At 41.2% G+C, this 24,047-nt stretch overlaps 1 protein-coding gene across 1 annotated transcript; it reads right to left on the bottom strand.

The window, feature by feature from the left end:
* Positions 1-297: 297 nt before the first annotated feature.
* reep5 (receptor accessory protein 5) lies at positions 298-20,631 on the bottom strand. The gene is made up of 5 exons (XM_041810183.1): positions 20,420-20,631; positions 20,126-20,219; positions 4,441-4,579; positions 885-1,053; positions 298-591 (listed from the first exon to the last, which is right to left on the bottom strand). The coding sequence occupies exons 1-5, from the start codon at positions 20,535-20,537 to the stop codon at positions 542-544; spliced, it is 570 nt and encodes a 189-aa protein (XP_041666117.1). The 5' UTR covers positions 20,538-20,631; the 3' UTR covers positions 298-541.
* Between the last annotated feature and the right edge of the window lie 3,416 nt (positions 20,632-24,047).

The raw sequence follows: 24,047 nt of genomic DNA, 5'->3' as shown, positions 1-24,047 counted from the left end.
CATGCATCCATCCATCCATCAACCATCCATCCACGCATGCATCCATGAATCCATCCATCCATCCAACCGTCCATCCATCCATCCATCCATCCATCAATGAATCCATCCATCCATGCATCCATGTATCATCCATGCATCCAACCGTCCATCCATCCATGCATCCATCCATGCATGCATCCATCCATCCATGCATACATCCATGCATCCATCCATCCATCCATGCATCCATCCATCCATCCATCCATCCATCCATCCATCCATGCATCCATGCATTGAACATAAAGGAAGGAGCTCCTGTTTCTTCTTCTTTAGCCAGTTCATGTTTATTTGGTTCATGAAGTGTTGGAGGACCAGCGTACAGACTCTCTCTCTCTGAAGGCAGAAGTTAAATAGGTAAACTGACTGTGAATGGCTTTATTTCTACAGCAGACGAGCTACACAGAGAACATTTCATCTGAAAAACGAGCACTTTAAAGGCAACATTAGATCTGTGACAGAGTTGCTGCAGACGATAGGAGCGGGCTGCAGAGACGTCTCCTTCCTATGAACTCTTCTTCTCCTCAAAGATGATGTTGGCTGTGGCTCTCTTTGCTGTGAAGAGGAGTGCAGAAATGTCAGAACCAGTTTATCTGCTACAGTCCTGATGTTCTATGTTAGCTTCAGCTGCAAACAAGGCCACGCCTCCTAAATTTACGTTGCATCAAACTGCAGGCTTGTAGATCAGTTGCATTAAATAGTTTGTGTAAAAACATAAAAATGTCTTTTAATTTAAGTTTGAACTCAGAGCCCTGTAGCTGACGTTCAGGTGATTAAAATGTCCTTTTATTTAAATCCAGCACCGCTGAGGTTTTATTTACTGTAAATACAGATGGTTTTTTTCTCACCCTCATCTTTGAACTTGTCGGCCGCCTCTGACGCCTTGTCCTTGATGTTCTTCATGGCGTCGTCAATCTTGGCCTCGTTCTTGAGGAAGAACGGTCGGATGATGCGGTTATAAATCTGAGTGGATCCGTTGGAGGGAGTCGGAGCCATGCACCAAACCAGGAAGGCACACTGAGGAGGAGAAGGGAGAGAAAGAGCCGATAAAAGACAGGAACGGGGCAGTATTTAGTCTAAACCCTTTCTGCACGTCTGTTTCATAAACACAGACACTAACAACTATTAACCAGGGCTCCGGTTTTATGTGCTTTTATTTTGTCCTAAAAAAAATTATTCATGCATTTATCTGCCATCATTATGGAGCTGCCTCTTTAACAGCACAGTTGGGGGTATTGTTATGTGCATTTGTGCAATACTTGCATGCATAATGAGTATTTAAGTATGAAGTCGGCATAAAGTCAGTCCCATAGTTCGCTCCCATCACACACCTGCACAGGTGACCTTTCACCATCATGCACATGTGGATTTGAACAGGTTTTAACAGTCACTTCTTAAATATCTCAGCATTTTGACAATCTGGAGCTCTTGAATGCCACTGTATTGAAACAGATATATTGTCTTTATTTTATATCAAATAGAAAAGCATTTTAGTAGATTTTAAATCCAAATTGCTTAACTCCAGTTTAAATTTCATTTGCCTGCTTCCAATTGCTCTATATTTCCAGTTACTGCAAAAACACTGAGGCAAAAAACTCAGAAAAATAACCACACATTAGAGAGGTTTCCATCCTTATTTGATGGCAAAATTTAAATTGATTTCTTAAAAATTCAGCAAAATAAAATGCACTTTTCTCCTCTTCTGTTGTGTGAATATTGGCCATCAAAAAGGTGTCACTTCTCATGAGAACAGAGCAGAAGCAACGAGCTTAAATGAATGAGGCTGAATAAGCAATGAGCTAAGAGGCTAGCGGTGCCTCTTTACCAGCTTTTCTCCCTTATGTTGTCATAAAAATGCTTTTAAATGAAACATGCATGCATCCATTACCTACACCACTTATGGGATAAGTGGTGGGATAAGAGATTTTCAAGTGGCTGGAGCCAATCAGAGCTTTCCCTGTGGGAGAGGCGGGGCTGGTCGCTAGTCATTAACAAGGCTGATAGAGGCAAACATGCTGCCACTCTCACAATTTAGAGCCACCAAAAACTGAAAGAGCCCGTCTTTGGTCTGTGGGAGGAAGCCGGAGAACCCAGAGAGAAACCACACGGTCAGGTTGGAACCAGGACTTTCTCATTGGGAGGTGAGAGCCCCAACTCCTGCACCGCCATGCAGGAAACTGAGATCAAATATGTAGTGAATAAATGTGACTGCCACAGTGATGAGATAATCCAAAACCCGCCGGTTCTAAGAGCAGACGCTTTTATGTGAACGACAGGAGCTGACTCCCATTCCAGAGATGGTTTCCTTGTTTAAAAATTAAACTGGGGCCAGATGAAGAGCCGTGTGGGAGCAGAAAGACCGGCTCTTTGGCTGAGCTGAGCCAAATAATCCAGATCTGTAAAAAGAGCTGCATTCCCATCACTCTGAGCGAGGCTGTGCCGACACTGGCTACAGAAATACAAAGAACAAACGTGTTTACAGCAGAAAAGTACACTAAAATGTTGTGAACCACACTGGAGAGCTCAGTGGAAACGGACCAGAACTTCAATCTGCTGGTAACGGGATGGTGCTGATGATGGCGGCATGCAGCAGCAGTCATGTGTCTGTGTTATTTCTTGTCTTTTGGAGTGTCTTGTGTTTTTATGCTGTAGTTTTGATTGGTCAGGATGCATGTTTGACTGCTGGCTGCAAAATAAATAAAGTGAACCTTGAACCAGCAGTAGCAAAGATGTGCAAATTCAACAATGACAGCAGGAAACCTCCCTAACAGGGCCCCATCTCACAACATTTATACAACGCATTATCAGGGAGTAATATCTCATCTCATCCCATTTCTTCTTGCTCTGTTTGATACCTGCATGGTTAGAGCTGTGGTTCTCAACTTTGGGGTCAGGACCCCATTGGGGGTCATGAGACGCTGAGAGGGGGTCCCTAGATGCCTTAAAAAAAAACTAAGAACATTATTGAAGTACACTGTTGCCACTTTACACCAATTTTACCTAATTTTAATCAGTTTTTATCACTTTTTCCCACCAATTTTGCAATTTTAACATTTTTGCAACTTAAAACCCATTTTTGTCGTTTTAAACTCTTTCCCCCATTTTTTCTTCCTGTTTTTGACACTTCTAAACTAAATCTTAACACTCTGTCCACTGTTGGCTCTGTTGCCACATTATTGCCACTACTAACCCTTTCACCACTTTTTAAGCCACATTTCACCATTTGATTTGCACATATTTGGACTTTTCCTGTATTAGCTAACCCTTTTTTGCCAATATATACCAATTTTCATACCATTTCACCAAATTTCCACCTATTTTTGCCACTTTAACACCATTTCAGCCACTTTTGAATCCTTTTTTACCACTTAATATGCACATTTTTGCCACTTTAACCCATTTTTGCATTTTTTTTTTTTTGCCACTTTTATCTAATTTTTGGCATTTCTAACCCATTTTTGCAACTTATAAAATCTAATTTCACCACCTTTCCCACCATTTTTTGTTATTATTAACCCATTTCAGTTATTTTAATGTATTTTAATTCTGTTTTAACAAAAGGATTTACATTTTAAGAGGGCTACTTACTACACAAATGAATTAAAATGTGTTTCTTTGGTTAGAGTAGTTATTATTCAGCTTAAATATAAAATACCACAGTTTAACTTTACAATGGACCAGGATTTTGCTGGCCCCCAGTTTGGCTGCACCCCAGAAATCTCTCCCATTTCCCCCCCTAATGGACGGCTTCATCTCCACATGACTATTCTTGAATGTTCATGGCTGTGTTCAGGTTCAACCACCTTCAGGTCCAGTGGGGGTCCCTGGTCTCTGTCACCTTTATTTTGGGGGTTGCAGGCTGAAAAGGTTGAGAACTCCTGGGTTAGAGGTGGTCTGGGATTCTTCATTAGGATTGGCGGCTGCAGGCTTGCATTAAGACCATCCAATCAGACGACATTTATTCTGTCCAGCCTCGCTCAGAGTGATGGAGTTCTGGCTCCTTAGAGAGATCTGGATTATTGTCTCAGCTGTTGTCAGAATAAGAGGAGGGCCAGTGAGTTCTGATATCAGAGTACAGACACAGACTAAAGTTCAGTCGGTATGAACAAAAAGGATCATTGATCCCTGATAATGCATGGTCTAAACTACCCCACTCCTTCTCTGCCTCTCTCTGCCTGTCAGTCGTGTCTGAGGGTTTAGATCAGCCCACGGCCCCTCCCTCTAAACAAACACAGGCGCTGAGTATCACTACCAGCTGGTGGATCTGCTGCTATCAGCACTCAGATATCGTTTATCATCAGAGCGGCCAGCTCCACCTTCTACGTGCTGAAAAGAGAGAAAACAGACACACCTGAGGGAGGATCACAGGTGAGAGCTCTGCTGACAAACGCTCAGGCTGTTTACCTTTCCAATATAGTAGAAGGGAAACCAGGACAGGAAGATGTCAGCGAAGAACTCAGCCACGCTGAAGACGCCGTACACCACCCAGTACGTCAGCCACTTAGTGTCGTCTTCTTTAGTCGTACTTTCAATCGCCTTAATCCTAAAGAGAGAGAGAGAGAGAGAGAGAGAGAGAGAGAGAGATGTTTGATTTAAAAATCTGCATCACTGCAACATTAAAAAAGTCCCCGGTCCTGGCTGAGGTTTTATTTATAAGGTCACAGGATTCACATGCATCCCTCACCTGTGAATGAAATATCAACAATTACAGGGACTTTCTTCAAACTTTGCACTTGAGTTCACTCTCACTCAAGGATGAAGTGATTATATTCCAAAAATTCCAAAAAAGTTGGATTGCTGTTTAAAATGTAAATAAAATCAGACGTCAGTGATTTTCATAAACCCGTGTTTGATTCACAACAGAGCAGAAACAACAGATCAGATGTTAAACTGAGACATTTTAACATTTCATGAAATATCAGCTCATCTGATGGCAGCAACACATCTCAAAAAAGTAGGGACAGGGCAATAAAAGGCTGGAAAAGTAAGTGTACTAATGAAAAACAGCTGGAAGAGCATTTTAACACTAATGAGGTTAATTATCAACAGGTCAGTCACATGACTGGGTATAAAGGAGCATTTTAGAGAGGCAGAGTCTCTCAGAAGTAAAGATGGGCAGAGGTTCACCAATCTGAGAAAAACTGAGTCTAAAATCTGAATCTCCCTCCATCTATAGTCCATAATATCATCAAAGATTGAGAGAATCTGGAGAAATCTCTGAGAGCAAGGGACAAGGCTGAAGGGGCCCTCAGGGGCCACTGCATTAAAAACAGGCATGATTCTGTAGTGAAATCCCTGCATGGGCTCAGGAACATTCCAGAAATCATCGTCTGTCAACACAGTTGGCCGTGCCATCCACCAATGACAGTTAAAGCTGATCATGGAGAGAAGAAGCCATATGTGAACAGGATCCAGAAACACCGTGGTCCATCTTCTCTGGACCAGAGCTCATTTAACATGGACTGAGGAAACATGGAAAACTGTTCTGTGGTCAGAGGAAACCACAGACGCAGTGTCCTGTGGACTACAGAGGAGAGGGAGCATCCAGCTTGTTCTCCTGGCTCAGGTCTAAAGCCTGCATCTCTGATGGTATGGGGTTGCATTAGTGCCTATGGCGTGGGCAGCTCTAACATCTGGAAAGGAACTATCAATGCTGGAAAGTAGAGAGAGCTTTTAGAGCAACATATGCTCCCATCCAGACAACATCTCTGTCAGTAAGACCATGCTAAACCACAGACCACATCCATCACAACAGCATGGCTTCACAGGAGAAGAGTCCGGGTCCTGAACTGGTCTGCCTGTAGTCCAGACCTTTCACCAACAGAAAACATTTGGAGCATCAGAGAGGCTGCTCGAATCCTACATCAGACAAGAATGGGACAACATTCCTCCCCCATGTCTCAGTTTAACATCTGATATGTTGTTAATGTTCTGTTGTGAATCAAATCTGGGTTTATGAGATTTGACAATCATTGACTTCTGTTTTTATTTACATTTTACATTGTGTCCCAACTTTTCTGGAGTTTTGGTTTTGTATTTTATGTCTATTTTGGATGCCAACGGTAGAGGTCAGAAGGCTGCATTGTTTCTACAGCCCGGCCCTACTTCCTGACTCTCTATTGTTCTTCCTCTCTGTTAAACTGGCGCTCTGCTCTCTGTGACTGTGAACGAACTATGACTGAATAAATGATCATCATACTGGATTAAAGAAGACCTTAGACTAGAGACTGGGACCAGAAACCTGTTAAAGGCAGGCCTATATTCATTTATCTAGTCTTTATTTTTAACCCTTGTTGGACCTCTGGGCCGTCTCAGTCTGTACATACTAACATGACGACATCCTAACTAACTTGGTTTCATAACAGCTGCACATTCCTCCTCTGTGTCTGCAGCCTAACAGGTCTGTGACTCCAGGTCTGACCCACAAACACGCTTCAATAACCCCCCTTTAACGCCTCATGTATTATTAAGACTGAGCTGACAGTAACATGAACCAGCCACGCCTTTAGTCTCTGTTTCTGTGTGCAAAGCAACAACACGGCCTTTAACGCTCATGTTTGAACGCTGCCGTGCCCGCATGCATCCACACAGCGTCTTCTTCTATGGCAGTAACTCTGAATCATCCTGCAGACCATCGGAGCATTAATCAGCAAAACCAACAGATTTCACAGCAGGAGAAACAGCAGCTTGTCTGTGAGGTCATCACCATGAGACAAGTGTGACCGACTCATCACAGCATGTTGAAGCATGTATGAGTCATCCTATCATGATGCAGCATTGAAGGGCAAATCTGTGCTTTCTAGGCTGATCTAATGTCATTAGAGGCCGTGTTTTCAATATGGTGACCACTTTGAATAAGACTCTTATAACTGGCAGCGTGCCTGTCTGTCCGCCTGTGTTGATTTGCACGCCACACCATTGCTCCAGTTGTCCTCAATCCCTCTCAGAAGACTTTTTGGCTGTTCTGGTTCAAAACTGGTGCAATTACAAAAATCATAAATATGTACAGAGCTGGGGATGATGGCACACCAGAGCTGAATGTGTTCTGTTTGCTACGAGCTCCTCAGAGAAAGTGAGATCTGGAAAACAGCTGGACTTTGCTGGAACACGCCCACAGGGAAACGTATCTGGATGAGATGATAGACCTGCTCCGTGATCCCTGATCTGAGTCAGCCCTCTTTAAAGCTCTTCTCTGTGCTCATGTTAAACCAAATGGAGGAGACATCACAGGTTACTGTGGGAATCATTCTCTGAGAAATCACGGGGTAACGGCTGTTCTGTCAGCTGTAGTCGATGGTGTAAACATGTTAAATATGGGTCTGTCTCAGCGCATACACACAGCGGGTGGGTTGTGTGATTTGTGTGATTTGAAACTTTGTAAATAAGTCCAGAGGCAAAGCTTTAATGCTCCTCTTATGGAATAACTGGCCTTTCATCACACGTGTGCAGCAGTGTGTAGAGACGGCGAGCCATTATGCAGCTATTTGGGGAAAATACCTTTTCCATGCATGTTAATTAATAATCTAATGATGAGGACGGTAACAGCACGGCGTTAAAGATTGCTAAGTGTGCTGCAGTTTTTATGACGTTTTGCTTCAGTACTGTTTGGAAGATTTTCAGGAAATTAAATGGTATTTTTAATTAAAATTTAGGCTTTATAATAAAGTTTAGTTGAAACATTTGAAGAATACTTGAAAAAAATTGGGGTACATTTTATGGGAAATTTTAAAAATATGATTTAGAATTTGGCACAGAAATGTTGGTAGTTTCTTTGGAATTTCAGGGAATTTGTGTTGATATTGGACATCAAATTTGTGTCAAAATTAATTCCTGTTAAAATACAAGACTGAGCTTTTTAAACTCTCAGGTCCTAGTTATCCCGAGTAAGTGGGAGAAACTAAAAGTGAATTCCATCAAAAGCTTGGGTCTCAGGAGGTTAATCTGAGCAGTAGGTCATGTGTGATTGTTCTGCAGCAGTCTTCATACACTCAGCGATCTGTTTGCTCTCATTAATCCAAATAACCACACCTTCATTAGCACACATCAACAAGATCAAACCAGAATAACTGCCTGTCACCGAGGACAACATGGATGTTCACTGGCCTCAGGGCTGAACTTTTCTGATGATATTTAAATTTTCACTCAGATGTTTATAACAGAGCGGATTCATGGTCAAGCTGAGAGCTGAAATCATACAGAACATGTTTGTTTGGATGTTTTCTGAGCTGCTCGTCATCGTTGTGTTGTTGTAAAATGTGGTGCCATTGCACACAGGAAGTGTCTCATGACAGCTCTTTAAAACCACAGTAATACCCACAGTGAACATTAGCGATGTCTGCAGTCACGCTCAGTCATTACGCTGGTTTCCTCTGTAGAAGAGGCCTCTCTGCATACCAGATACCAGATCTTTGTTCTGCATGTCATTCCTCTGTCTCTGTCACATTCTCTCAGTTATGCACTAAATGTGACGTTGACATAAAAGAAAATTAGACCTTGCAGTTCTCCGCCTCGATGAAATGTCCCAGCGCTGGCAGTGACAGTGCATCGGTGGGTTTAAGAAGGGCTGGGGTGTTTCTGTGGTATAAATGTGGCCTGATGGTCTTTATCTCTGACCTCCTAAATGTGATCACTTCGACCCGCTATCAGGACGAACATTTGTGCAAAGTTTGAAGAAAATCTGTCGAAGCATTGTTGAGAGTCTGAAGAGCGGCCCAGATGAAACACATAAAGCTTCTGGCCCTACATATCTGCAGGGAGGCATTCATACAGCTGCTGTTGTTCTTTTTTGTGGTTTTCTTTTCCATTAAAGGAGCTGTTTGTCCTTTTTGCAGAGCATTTTGCAAGTGCAATTTATAAGACCATTTTTAGGCCATTTTTAGTTTTTTTCTAGTGTAAATAAGAAACCAACCACATAATGGGTCTGCTCTGTTAACTAGAGGGGGTCAGTATCGAGGACAAACCTGGGTTTAGGGCTTCCTTCATGGAGTTCTTTTCCTTTAGAGATGAGGCGAGTACCTCGTGTTTAATTCAAAAATGAATTTACATTTCTGAAAATCATGTTCAAATAGCTGAAACTGAAGAGATTCTTTGGTTCATTCCTCAAACATCATTAAACTGTTTTGTTGCATCAGCTTGTCCTCACATGAAATAGATTTAAAGTCCAAAATAATCACATTAAGATGATTAGATCCAAATGTTCATTGCTCATATTTAAGCCTGCAGGAGCTCAGTGCATCTGTCTGGAGTAAGTTCTGGATTCTTTCATGTCCAGATATTTATCAGAGAGAGTAGAGAGATGGTCATGTGACTAAAGAGCCACTCTTCAGCCGTGTGATCGTTGCTGCAGAAGCTCTGATAGTCACAGAGATCAGCTGTTTTACCGTGCAGCCCTGCTGTCAGACAGACGCTGTGATTCTGTGATATAAATCAGAGTTTCACACGATTCACACCATTGTTCCTGCATGAAGACAAGCCTGGACAGAGGAACCAGAGCAGGTTTGGTCTGCTCACCTCTCAGACTCTAGTGACGTAACGCCAAACCAGGGAGGGAGAGGCTGCAAACAACACACAACCATACGCAATAATACACAATAACACACAATAATACAAATAACACACAATAATACACAAGAACAGACAATAACACACAATAATACACAAGAACAGACAATAACACACAATAATACACAAGAACACACAATAATACACAAGAACACACAATATAAGACACACAGTTCAGGCTCCATACTTGGCTGAGACTCAAACAAACAAAGGATCTGTCAAAACCTCATCCTAAACCCACCGAGCTCAAAGCTGGGACTAACTCTATCTAACTCTATCTAACTCTAGCTAACTCTATCTAACTCTAGCTAACTCTATCTAACTCTATCTAACTCTAGCTAACTCTATCTAACTTTCTAACTCTATCTAACTGTAACTCTAACTCTATCTAACTCTAACTCTAACTCTAACTCTATCTAACTTTCTAACTCTATCTAACTGTAACTCTAACTCTATCTAACTCTAACTCTAACTCTAACTCTATCTAACTTTCTAACTCTATCTAACTCTATCTAACTCTAGCTAACTCTATCTAACTCTATCTAACTCTAGCTAACTCTATCTAACTCTATCTAACTCTAGCTAACTCTATCTAACTTTCTAACTCTATCTAACTGTAACTCTAACTCTATCTAACTCTATCTAACTCTAGCTAACTCTATCTAACTTTCTAACTCTATCTAACTGTAACTCTAACTCTATCTAACTCTAACTCTAACTCTAACTCTATCTAACTTTCTAACTCTATCTAACTGTAACTCTAACTCTATCTAACTCTAACTCTAACTCTAACTCTATCTAACTTTCTAACTCTATCTAACTGTAACTCTAACTCTATCTAACTCTAACTCTAACTCTAACTCTATCTAACTTTCTAACTCTATCTAACTGTAAGTCTAACTCTATCTAACTCTATCTAACTCTAGCTAACTCTATCTAACTTTCTAACTCTATCTAACTGTAAGTCTAACTCTATCTAACTCTATCTAACTCTAGCTAACTCTATCTAACTCTAGCTAACTCTATCTAACTCTATCTAACTCTAGCTAACTCTATCTAACTCTATCTAACTCTATCTAACTCTATCTAACTGTAACTCTAACTCTAGCTAACTCTATCTAACTCGAGCTAACTCTAGCTAACTCTAGCTAACTCTATCTAACTCTAGCTAACTCTAGCTAACTCTAGCTAACTCTATCTAACTCTAGCTAACTCTAGCTAACTCTAGCTAACTCTATCTAACTCTAGCTAACTCTAGCTAACTCTATCTAACTTTCTAACTCTATCTAACTGTAACTCTAACTCTATCTAACTCTAGCTAACTCTAGCTAACTCTATCTAACTCTAGCTAACTCTAGCTAACTCTAGCTAACTCTATCTAACTCTAGCTAACTCTAGCTAACTCTAGCTAACTCTATCTAACTCTAGCTAACTCTAGCTAACTCTATCTAACTTTCTAACTCTATCTAACTCTAACTCTAACTCTATCTAACTTTCTAACTCTATCTAACTGTAAGTCTAACTCTATCTAACTCTATCTAACTCTAGCTAACTCTATCTAACTTTCTAACTCTATCTAACTGTAAGTCTAACTCTATCTAACTCTATCTAACTCTAGCTAACTCTATCTAACTTTCTAACTCTATCTAACTGTAAGTCTAACTCTATCTAACTCTATCTAACTCTAGCTAACTCTATCTAACTTTCTAACTCTATCTAACTGTAAGTCTAACTCTATCTAACTCTATCTAACTCTAGCTAACTCTATCTAACTCTATCTAACTCTAACTCTAACTCTATCTAACTTTCTAACTCTATCTAACTGTAACTCTAACTCTATCTAACTCTATCTTACTATACAACTCTTTTTTAATGCTTTCTAACTCTTTCTAACTCTATCTAGCTTTCTATCTCTTTCTAACAATGTGACAGTGTTCTTGTGTCTGTCTGTGTGTAAAGGATGTAAATATGAGAGGTAAATTCATGCAAATGATTTAGTGTGGCTGAATGTCCATGAGAGGCTGTCTGTAGTAAGAGGAGGCGTTTTCATGCATCTGACTTCCTCTAACGGCCTCGCCAGCGCTCACGTCTCTCCTGGTGTCTTTAGTTCCTGGTTCATCCAGCACTGGATCGGTTCTTTGAATTATTAGATCTGACATAAATTCAAGAAGCACCAATAATTCTGTCATAAAATCAGGATTTCAGACTTTATGATTCTGAAACCAAAAATATTAATCCTATTTATCCAGAGTAACATGGTAGAAGTCTTATGTCGGCTCAGACAAACTGCTGCAGACTGTCTAAACCAGTGGTTCCCAACCTAGGGGTTAGGACCCCCTTGGGGGTTGTGAGACACTAAGAGGGGGTCGCCAGATGCTTTCCAAAACAATAAGAATATTTTTAAATGACATCACATTGCATATTTGACCTATTTTTTTGAAAAATAAAAGCATAAAATTAGTCACATGTAAAATAAAAACACGGTAATTTAGTGAGATTTCTGCTGAAATCAAAGTTCAGTTTAGAAAATCTTTTAAATGTCCGTCTGCACACGCCTGTTCTTGAATGTGCACGGCTGTGTTTAACATTATCTACTTACAGGTCAGGGGGGTCCCCGGTCTCTGGAACCTTTATTTCAGGGGTCGTGGGCTGAAAGGTTTTAAACAACACTGAAAAAATGGGAACTTTAAAATATTGTGGAATAGAGCCGCTCCCCTCCAGGTATCATGAAGTAGATGTGGTTTCTTTAACGATGGAACAGTTTGGACTTAAACAAAAAAAAGAGATGGTAAAGAGAACAGGACAGATGAAGAGAGAGTGAGGAAGACAACGCAGGGAATCAGTCCTGCAGCCTGTGCATTAAAAGTACCTGTCCTACTCACGGAGCTAAACCAGCTCCTGGGACTGGAGGGTTTTTAAAAAGTGGCCTGGGTTCTCTCCGGGTACTCTAGGTTCTTTTCAAAGTGCAAAGACAAGCTCTTTAGTTACCTGGTGACTCTAAATTGCCCGTAGTTGTGAGTCTTAGTTCATGCATAGGTGGGTGTTTTTGGAAAGGGACTTGTTCTTGAAATCGTCTTTGTTATAAAACTGCACCGTTACATGTAAGATCACGCTGTCGACATCAGTCTGTCTTCACTGTGCGTGTGAAGCTTCCTTGGCATTCCTCTGCAATGATCGCTTCATTTTCTCAGAACGTCATCAGTCAAAGCATCTACATCCTGATTAATCTACTTTAAAACTATTTAGAAGACCCGCTCACACAGACATAAATGCTCCTGCAGGAGCAGCGCCCATGAAGCTCCTCTTACCCATATACAGGCAGACTGTGGCTGCAGAAAGCAGAAGTAAGTCATGTGACTGAGAGAGTGAAGACTGGAGCTTCCAGAACTCTCCACATGAATGAAATCACACTAGCAGGTTGATAATAGCCTTATACATCAGGATAGGACAATGATTTGGATTTGAAGGCCAACCATACAGGATATAATGATGAGTTAGGAGCTTTAGGTTTGTTCTTAACCTCAGGGATCCATGGTAAACAGTACCTACAGATTTAAGGCATGCACGTTTAAAACATCACCAAAATCAATGAGAGAAAAGAGAAAAACAAGACTGATTTCTGAATAGTCCGAATGTAATAGTCCGAGTATTGATATCCTATTCAGCTGCTGTTGTTCCTAAACTCTTCCACTCTCTAATAACATCACTGACAGCTGACTGTGGAGTATCCAGCAGGGATGAATTATAGTAAAGGTGTCATCATCACAGAACCACGCAGGACAGGTGAGGGTTTCACACACCTGTGGGTCTGACTGGAACACCTGAACTACATTATGAACAGCTGTGGAAGAAGACTGGAAGCTTCTTTCATTCCCAGTCTTATTGAAGGGTTCATAAATGTGCCTTCTAAGTGATGAAACGTCACATTTCTGCTCTGTGAATGCTTGTATGAGTGGAAAAGATGGTAGAAAAATGGAGGATAGAGCATGATAGTGTTATAAAGAGGCGAGAATCTTCTTTTCTTATCTCTACGCTGTAATCCTGTTAAGGCGAGGGCGGTAATAAAAAGATAAAGAATGGACAGCAGACTAGAGCTTTAAAAGGTCAGTGATGAAATCAGACAGGAAGTTTCTGACATTAGCTTCGTTTAGACGACGGTTATGTCCTCACAAAGATTTCTCTTCATGTTTTTAGCTCTGTGCGAAGGAGGGATCAGCTGATTCATGAACTCATCACAGATAAATGATCGTCGATCAGATCCACGGCTGTCTTCTTCCAGTCAAACCAGTCTGATGAATCTGCAGCTAGATGATCAGCAGATCTACCTCTCTACTGATGAATATGGGCTTCATTCAGACGTCATTATTGCTCATCCTGTCAGAAACATTTAAAGCTGGGGTCGTCAACTACATTTGAACAAGGGCCAGCTTTTTCCTCAACAGGCACCTTGGGGTCCAAACTTTCAAATAAACTAAAGAATATTTTAAATGGTTTCAGGAGTTAACAAAAAAAAAATCCCAAAGAAGTGCAACAATTTTCCTCTAGAGCAGTGATGGTCAAGGTGTGGCTCTTTTGTGATTATTTTTGGCTCTTTTATGTCTTAATTTGAAATATTATTCCCCCAGAAAACCTTAAACATAAACTTTTTGCCCTTTTTCACAATTTTTTGCCACTTTTCACCCACTACAGCTACTTTTTGCCATTAAATACTACTTGATTCCTATTTTTTGCCCATTTTTGCCACTTCTTTTCGCAACTTTTCTTCCAATTTTTGCCACTTTTATCCAATTTTTTTCCCATTTTTACCATTTTTTGCTACTTTTCACCAATTTAAGCTACCTTTTGCCATTAAATGCCACTTGTTTCCTAATTTTTTTTTCCCATTTTTACCACTCTTGGCAGCTTTTTGACCATTTTAGTCCATTTCCACCCATATTTTGCCACGTTTTTTTCACTTTTGGACCATTTTTTCCACCTGTAACTCATTGTTTTGCTACTTCTCACCCATTTTTGCTATTTTCTGACCTGTTTTCAACCTTTTCCTCCCTTTTTCACACATTTTTGCTGCTTTTTTACCATTATTGCCACCTTCAATTTACTTTAAATGCTACTTAAGCCATTTTTTGCCACTTTTCACCACTTAGATTGTGGATCTTGCAAAGGTATTTTTCAAAAATTTGGCTCTTTGGTTGAGTTACACTGGTTTAGACTCTTTCCTCTGCACATATTTTGAATAAGAGCTTCAGATTTCCCATCATGCCTCAGCATCGTGGCAGACAGGAAGTGGTTAAAAACACGATCAAACCGTCTTTCTCACTTCTCTGCTGGTGCTTCCTGAATAACACTTCATCCTCTTCTTCACATTTTAAATCCAGAAACAAAGATCTATTTTTAGCTTCATCTATTTATAAAATACAAACTCTGTTTGAGAGATGAAGATCATCATCATCATCATCATCATCACAGAGAGCTCTTCTTCTGTCTACGTGTGATTCTGTACGCAGCAGTTCAACAGAATCATGAAGAAATTCAATAAAATGAAACCACTAAATGTGATTATCGATCATGGGACGATGTCAGCAGTTTTCATAGACCAGGATGTGGAACAGAAACGTGTCTCTGAGAGTCCCCGCTCCTCTCTCAGCTCTGATTGGCTCAGCCTTTCTTAGCAGCATATATCAGTACGGGCTAAAATGAGTTTAGAAATATCTGCAAAGCTCTGCTAGCATGCTTCCTTACTGGCTTCCATACCTGAGGCTAACTCTAACCACTAGACCGTCTGTGTTCGGCCATGTTTGATTTTCCCCCATCAGAACCTGCAGACAAAATCCTCCACACCGTTGAAGCTGTGCAAAAACATCAACAACATTTCTGTGTTTGCTTGGTCCTGATTTTCTGTCCTCCTAAATCTCATGTGGTTCAACAGGATCAAATCTCCATCACTCTTATGATCATGGCATTAAAAAGGAGTTCGGACATTTGTTTTAGTATAATTCTTCTAACAATGTTTCTTCACAGTAAATCTTATCCCACAGTAACGCAGGATGAGCAGCAGAGCTGAGGGTTAGAGTTAGTAAAGGAGGGAAAATCTGTCAGTAGTCCAGACATTACACAGAGACTCCATAAAAACATGACCTCAGAATGGTTCCTGTCTGCTCTCATAGAAGAGGAGGAGCATGCACACCTGAGCTGTCTGCAGCCAATCAGAGCCAGCTGAAGCTCAGCTCAGTCAGGACGCCTATGAAGAGGAGGAGAGACCCGCTAGCACCTGTCCACTACAGCAGGCTCATTCAGCCACTTCTATCTGAGCTCCAGACCACCAGCGAGGGTTGGAAGAGATCGACTGGGAAACTAAAAGCTTTTCCTTTTTCCTGTTTGCCATGACAGTCTGACACGACGCCAGAGAACTGCTGATGCTGCACCCATCCATCCGTCAGTCTCATGCTCTGTTTTATCCTCACAGGAGCGGCTGGACTCAGAGCAATCAACAAACCCCCATAAGGTGGCTAAAAAGGGGGACCTGGTCTGGAAGTGGGATACCAGGACACCCCTCACAGAGATAGACCTTTGGGGGGGGGGCTGCCGACCTGTGGGCCCATGACCTTCAGGGAGAAGCAGGAAGGTTTGGGATGTGGTACGCTGGGTGGTGAGCGCGTCTGGAGTCTATCCCAGCTTTCACTGGGCCAGTAGCGGGGTACACCCTGGACGGGTCACCGGTCAATCTCAGGGAGACACTCCGAGAGAAACAACCAGGCACTCTCACACCTTCAACCAGTGACCCTAACCAGCATGTCTGTGGTGGTGGGAGGAAGCCGAGCACCCGGAGAGAACATGAAACTCTGCAGAGAACCAAACCAGGAACCCTGTTTCTGGTTCTTGCACCAACCTCTGCACATGTTTATAGTTTTTACTGCATGTTAAAGACCTCTTACAGTCCAGCTGCAGAGCCTAAAGGGCCCATCACGGGCCGCTGCCTGCACTTTGGAAAGCATTGATGTAAAACAGAATTGTGGGTGGTTTCTTTACTGCTGCACCATTAATCTTACAGTCCAGATGAAATGTCAGGCTTTGCAACTACATACTGGCATAAAAGGCTGCAGTTAGTGTAGTATTCAGAAGAGCCTGAAATGTTTACTACAGTGCCTGCAGAGCCCTTTCAGTTTGCAACAGTGCCTCTATTATATTAAGCAGAAGTACCTTATTTTCAGGAAAAACTTTTATTTTTGGAGAACATGAACTAATTTTGAAAGCCGTACTGTAAAAACCAATGAATGAATCGTTTGTCACTAACACTAATGGGACAGCGAGGTAACTCTAGATAAGTTAAAATAGGAATAAAATACCTGATTCATATTCATTACATTTAAAAAGTGCTGTATCCACATAAATGGAGCAGCTGCATGAGCGATCCATGAGACGGCGTGTGTGGAAGAGAGCTGATCATTCTGGCTGCTTCAGGGGAAAAACTGTTGTTCCTGCATGCTGTCTGTGCTTTTATTGACCTGGATCTGCAGCCTGAGAGCAGGAGGCTGAACAGGCGATGGACAGGGTGAGACAAATTTCAAGTTTCATATTTTTTTAAATTCTATTCAATATTTGTATACTCGAGTTGATAAATGCACGCTCATTATTCTCTAAATTCTACTTGATAACCAGTCAAGAGTCACGATACTATCAACAGACCAGATCAGGGAGGTCAAACTCAACCACAGCAGGGGCCGAAATCTAACCTGACACGCCAGATGGATGAGTTTCACACATCCATCTGGGAAAGCTTCAATAGAAAACTTTTGAGAAAAGGCAGAGGCTTTGAAAAAAACTCGGAGTGTGATTGGATGAATGTTCTGTCACATCTCTGTGGGCCAATCAGAGCAATAAAACACGTGACGTAGTCGCTATCAAGCTGCGCGTGTGCAGCTACAGGGAATAACACGAAACATGGCGACTGTAGACACGTCAGTACTCCACTTTTGTGGTTTTTGTAAAGAAAACAGCTCACTGCTGTTCTTTGTTCTTCTTTTAACAAAGAAATGTCGTCAAGTTCTGGTCAAACTGGCGCTTTAGCAGCATCCACGCTAACCTCTTCCTCCATAACTGCACCAGCTCTTGCTGCCGCTTGTTTACGTCACGACTCTGCTGCACCTGAAAGTACCGCCCCTCGTCACTGATTGGTCCTGTCACTTTCTGACCAGGCCCAAACGGTTCAAATGTGAGCTTTGAAGATGGATTCACCAGAGAGAAACACGGAAACGGGCAAATCCATCTGCTTTGTGAGGTTAGTCAAAGTCTGGATGAGGGCCTAACAGGGTCAAAATTTAACCAAAAACTGTCTATCTTATTTTTAAAGGCAATACATTCAAGGGCAGAAAAACTGATGATAAATGATTTTGAGATTTAAAGAAAAGTCAAAATGATAAGTTTAAAGGCCCAAAATCTGAGATAAAAAGTCAAAATTTTAGTTAAAAAGGTCAGAACACAAAATCAAATGTTAAAATAATGTTATCAAAAAGCAAATATATGAGATAGAAAGTAAAATCATGAGTTTAAAAGGTTGAAATATGGGATTATAAATCAGAGTTAGGAGTTGGAAAGGTCACAATATGAGATAAAAACAAAATGTTGAGTTTAAAGGGTCAATATATAACTTAATTTAAGATTGTGAATCTAAAAGGTCAAAATATGAGATTAAATTTGAAATCATGATCTTGAAATTTCAAAATATGACTTGAAAATTAAAATTGAAATCTAAAAGTTGACAGTATGAGATGATAGGTGAAAATGATAAGTTTAAGTCAGAATTTTGAGATGAAAATTGAAAATGTAACACGAAAACACAAATTAATTTCTCTCCCCATTCCTAACTTTCTATCTTATTATTTTTATTCTTTATCTTTTTACATTTTTATGACTTAACAACAAATATTTTAAATCTTTAAGGAGAAATTTACATTTCTATACTGGTGGAAATCTGCAGGCCTCAGACCTGCGGGCCGGGTAAAACTGCGCCACAGGCCGGATTTGGCCCCCGGGCCTTGAGTTTGACACCCCTGAATTAAATCATAATCACAAATTGCAAAATTGTCCATTAAAGTTCAAATATTACCAAGTCATGCAGCACTGGTTTGTTTTATATCTTCTTTGCTTTGCATGTGAAGCATTATTTCTGCATAATGAGGTGAATTCAGAGCTGTTGGGACATTTTTAAATTCCTGTTCCATCCACTTTCTCACCATGAAATTACAGAAAAAGTCCAACAAATGAGAGCTTCATGCATCACTAAGATTTAACCATATCAGTCAGGACAGGAAGGTCTGATCCTGATCTTTTGTCTTTGTCAGCTCTAACAGGAAACAAACTGTGCAATGAAACACTCATCATTACGAGACACAAAAATCTGCATATTCTGCTGAATCCAGCAGCATTCACACCTTCACCTGTCATGTTTGTATTCCTGACTAAAGCTTTTATTGAGTTTGTATTCCTGACTAAAGCTTTAAATGAGTTTGTATTCCTGACTAAAGCTTTAAATGAGTTTGTATTCCTGACTAAAGCTTTAAATGAGTTTGTATTCCTGACTAAAGCTTTTATTGAGTTTGTATTCCTGACTAAAGCTTTTATTGAGTTTGTATTCCTGACTAAAGCTTTTATTGAGTTTGTATTCCTGACTAAAGCTTTAAATGAGTTTGTATTCCTGACTAAAGCTTTTATTGAGTTTGTATTCCTGACTAAAGCTTTTATTGAGTTTGTATTCCTGACTAAAGCTTTTATTGAGTTTGTATTCCTGACTAAAGCTTTTATTGAGTTTGTATTCCTGACTAAAGCTTTTATTGAGTTTGTATTCCTGACTAAAGCTTTTATTGAGTTTGTATTCCTGACTAAAGCTTTTATTGAGTTTGTATTCCTGACTAAAGCTTTTATTGAGTTTGTATTCCTGACTAAAGCTTTAAATGAGTTTGTATTCCTGACTAAAGCTTTAAATGAGTTTGTATTCCTGACTAAAGCTTTTATTGAGTTTGTATTCCTGACTAAAGCTTTAAATGAGTTTGTATTCCTGACTAAAGCTTTTATTGAGTTTGTATTCCTGACTAAAGCTTTTATTGAGTTTGTATTCCTGACTAAAGCTTTTATTGAGTTTGTATTCCTGACTAAAGCTTTAAATGAGTTTGTATTCCTGACTAAAGCTTTTATTGAGTTTGTATTCCTGACTAAAGCTTTAAATGAGTTTGTATTCCTGACTAAAGCTTTAAATGAGTTTGTATTCCTGACTAAAGCTTTTATTGAGTTTGTATTCCTGACTAAAGCTTTAAATGAGTTTGTATTCCTGACTAAAGCTTTTATTGAGTTTGTATTCCTGACTAAAGCTTTAAATGAGTTTGTATTCCTGACTAAAGCTTTATTGACATAAAGGGAGCTTCTGTTTGAGCTGCATGTTGTTTGGGTGTGTTTGCAGGCTCCTCCTCTCTCTCTCTGCTCCAGAATAAACTCTCTCTCTCTCTCTGCTTTCCTCCAGAATAAAACAAACACTTACGATATGTAGGCAGGATAAAGAAAGCCGATGAGGTTGCACAGTAGGGAGGCTCCATAACCGATCACCAAATATATCGCGATAACTCCGACCACGGCTGAAAAAAAGAGCAGAACACATCATGTTTAAAGTAAACTCCACATGTGGGCTGAGAGTTTCTCTGATGAATGAGAATAAATGACATAAATGTCATGATCCATGATGTGGTGATGACTCAGAGCCACGCTGCCTCTCTTCCTCTCTCTCTTCGCTGGTTTTTACAGGTTATTAAAATGGTTACTGTGGTTTTCGTCTCACCTAAAGCGATGTACGTCCTGCTCACTCCCGTCTTCGCCTCGATCTTTGCCAGGACATCAGTCATGAGGTTTTTCTCATGAAGGAACTTCTCGAACCTCTCTTTGAGTCCCTGCGCCATGGCTGCTCCTCTCTCTGCTTCTGATGCTCTCAGTGAATTACACAACTGAGCCGGAGCAGACTGCGACACACACCGACACACACACTCTCTCAGAAACACACTGTTCCGTCTGGAGGAACAGTCAAGTTAGGCTGAATGAGCTGACGTCATGGCTTTCAAAATAAAAGCACGGGGTTGACTTAAAGGGACAGGACCGTCTGCAGGAGTTCAACAGAATAATCCAGAGTTTAATAAACCTGAATACTTTAACAAAGGACAGGAAGTGTGCGACTGTTGCTCTGACAACTAGACATTCATCTGAAAATGTCCGCTCTTTTTCTACCACTATTTTCATTAGCTGAGCTCTCGCCTCAAATATTTCCAACAGTTCTTGAAAAAAACATGAAAAATTAAAAATGTATTTTTATGTCTCGTCTTTTCTTGGAGGCTGTTTTATGACGGAGTATTAGTGCCACACGAAGAGGAAAAAAAATAAAAGAATTAAAACTTTTTTTGACATTACGAGAATAAAGTCGTAATAGTACGAGAATAAAACATTACAAGAAAGTCCGCCGTTAAAATGAGCAACGTTGAGCATCTTGTGAAGTTATATTTTATTATTGGTTTCACAAATAAGGAAATACTTCATCTGTTGGCACATCAGCATCAAATTATTATCAGAATCAGGACAATACTCCGTCGTAGATCCGCAGCGCCACAGCAGACTGTCTTTCTGTAATATTTGATTCTCGTGATATTACGACTTTATTCTCGTAATGTCACAAAAAATTAATTATTGTATTTTTTTTCTCTTCTTGTGGCCCTAATACTCCGTCATACGGTTTAGATGGAGACACACTGACAGAAATGACTTGTTTAAAGCTGCTATGCACATTCTAGATGAAACTGCCGTTCTGTTGCTGTACCTCATTCATGTTTTGTGCAGCTTAAAAGTTTTACACAGAGTCTCTTATTTTCAGCACACTGATGTTGGACCAGAAGGCCTGGCTCTCAGTCTCCGCTCTAATTCATCCCAAAGGTGTTTTATGGGGTTGAGGTCAGGACTCTGTGCAGGCCAGTCAAGTTGATCCACACCAAACTCTCTCCTCCATGTCTTTATGGACCTTGCTTTGTTCACTGGTGCACAGTCATGTTGGAACAGGAAGGGGCCATCCCCAAACTGATCCCACAAAGTTGGGAGCATGGAATTGTCCAGAATCTCTTGGTCTGCTGAAGCATTCAGAGTTCCTTTGACTGGAACTAAGGGGCCAAGCCCAGCTCCTGAAGAACAAGCCCACACCATAATCCCCCCTCCACCAAACTTTACACTTGGCACAATGCAGTCAGACAAGTACCATTCTCCTGGCAACCGCCAAACCCAGACTCGTCCATCAGATTGCCAGATGGAGAAGCGTGATTGGTCGCTCCAGAGAAGGCGTCTCCACTGCTCTAGAGTCCAGTGGCGGCGTGCTTTACACCACTGCATCCCACGCTTTGCATTGCACTTGGTGATGTATGGCTTGGATGCAGCTGTTACCATGGAAACCCATTCCATGAAGCTCTCTACCACTGTTCTTGAGCTAATCTGAAGGCCACATGAAGTTTGGAGGTCTGTAGAGATTGACTCTGCAGAAAGTTGGCCACCTCTGCGCACTATGACCTCAGCATCCGCTGACCCCGCTCCGTCATTTTCCGTGGCCTACCACTTGGTGGCTGAGTTGCTGTCGTTCCCAATGGCTTCCACTTTGTTCTAACACCACTGACAGTTGACTGTGGAATATTTAGGAGGAAATCTCACCACTGGACTTGTTGCACAGGTGGCATCCTATCACAGTACCACGCTGGAATTCACTGAGCTCCTGAGAGCGAGCCATTCTTTCACTAATGTTTGTAGAAACAGTCTGCATGCCTAGGTGATGATTTTATACACCTGTGGACATGGAAGAGACTGGAACACCTGATTTACATTATTTGGATGGGTGAGTGAATACTTTTGGCAATATAGTGTACGTCTGTGTGTGGCCCTCAGCAGTAAAAGTCTGGACTCCCCTGCTGTAGACTGATGTGATCATGCAGAGACACCTGAACCCCATCTAAGCGCTCATTCGTAGATCTAGTCCTGTTTGTCTTGGGTTCGTGATCTTTGGTTCTCCTCACTGAGGTCTGACTCAAACGTTTCTCTCAGGGTTCGGTGATGAGCTTTTCCAGGATCACAGAGTTTCACTACAACGGCTAAAGACTGAAAACAAGGCTGGTGTGGAGACCCCAGAGTCTGGTTCTCTGGTCTGATGAAGTCAGCCGGTCTAGAAATCACATTTCTGCCTTCAGTCAGTCGTCTGCTCAGAGAGATGATGCTGTTAGATTTCTTGGTTTTCACTGAGCTCACCCTCACATGTTCTCTCCACATCAACGACATCTTCACCAGTACAACACACTCTTTATTCTCCCGTATTCCTCCAGGGTGTGGTCTGAGGAACGACCACGAGAACCAACCAAAGAGAGTCTTGATGGGAAGGGTAACCGTCACTTTACAGGGTGTGGAGATAGCAGTGGGACACAGCTTTAAAATACTGAAACTCCTCGCTGTAACAGGAAGGTATAGAAGGCCAGAATCAGGGGGTCTGTGGGTTTGAATAAGGCCTTCATTACTGCCACATTTTTAAAACCCAAACGTGTCCTCCTCTGAAATAATCACAGCCAATGATTCTAACCCACAGAATAAAAGATCCAAACAGACGCCCCTCTCTTGTTGAAGATATTACGTATGACTCAGATGTAAACGTGTGCAGCAGAGCTCCGCATGGGACTGGATCTTTAAGGTTTCACATGAGGGACGAAGGCCAAGATCTCTAGACCCCAGATGTTCTGCACTCATGTGCTAGAGGTGCAGTAGACTCAGGCTGGATTCATGAGGACATGGGCTCGCTCTGCAGGACATGTGAATGCAACCATACCTGAACACTCTGCAGTGACTTCAACTCTAAACGTCTTCAGTCTCCATAAAAACCATAGTTCTCATGCAGCACGGGTCCATGTCACCCTCTGAGCTGTACGGTAGAAGTGGAAGAAGGTGAAGCGTCTCCAAAATATAAAAACATCCATCACAGCAGGATGGACTCAGACAAATGTCCACCTGAGCGGCTTCCATGCCACCTCCACCTGCCTTATCAGACTGTGCACGTGTGAAAGCACGCTCGTGCACGGAGCGACGTTTCAAACGTGAAAGAAAAAAGAGAGGGGTGCAATTGTGCTCGGGCACGGTATGAAAGAATCGCACCAAATGTGATCCAAACCTTGCAAAGCAGATGGATTTTCCCGTCTATCATCAGGCAGATCAAATATTTCCATGCAGTGAATTTAAGAAAAATTCTCTGTCAGGTAATAAATCCTCCTCCATGAATCTCATTCAGGAGGAATTCATCCAAATGTTTGGCTTGACTGGTTTGTTTTTGTGCCGTAAAAACCAGCATGAATCTTTTTCACATCGCTGGTCTGTTTCCTCATCAGCAGCAGTGAGGTGACGCTGCAGAT

Source organism: Cheilinus undulatus, linkage group 17 (assembly GCF_018320785.1).
Source record: "Cheilinus undulatus linkage group 17, ASM1832078v1, whole genome shotgun sequence".
Lineage (NCBI taxonomy): Eukaryota > Metazoa > Chordata > Actinopteri > Labriformes > Labridae > Cheilinus > Cheilinus undulatus.
This window is presented reverse-complemented; position numbering and strand designations above follow the sequence as displayed.

Coding starts and splice junctions, on each gene's coding strand:
- reep5 (XM_041810183.1), bottom strand. CDS start 20,537: ATGGCGCAGGGACTCAAAGAGAGGTTCGAGAAGTTCCTTCATGAGAAA. Junction 20,220..20,419: donor CAGGACGTACATCGCTTTAG/GTGAGACGAAAA, acceptor TCTTTTTTTCAG/CCGTGGTCGGAGTTATCGCG. Junction 1,054..4,440: donor CCTTCTACTATATTGGAAAG/GTAAACAGCCTG, acceptor TCTCCTCCTCAG/TGTGCCTTCCTGGTTTGGTG.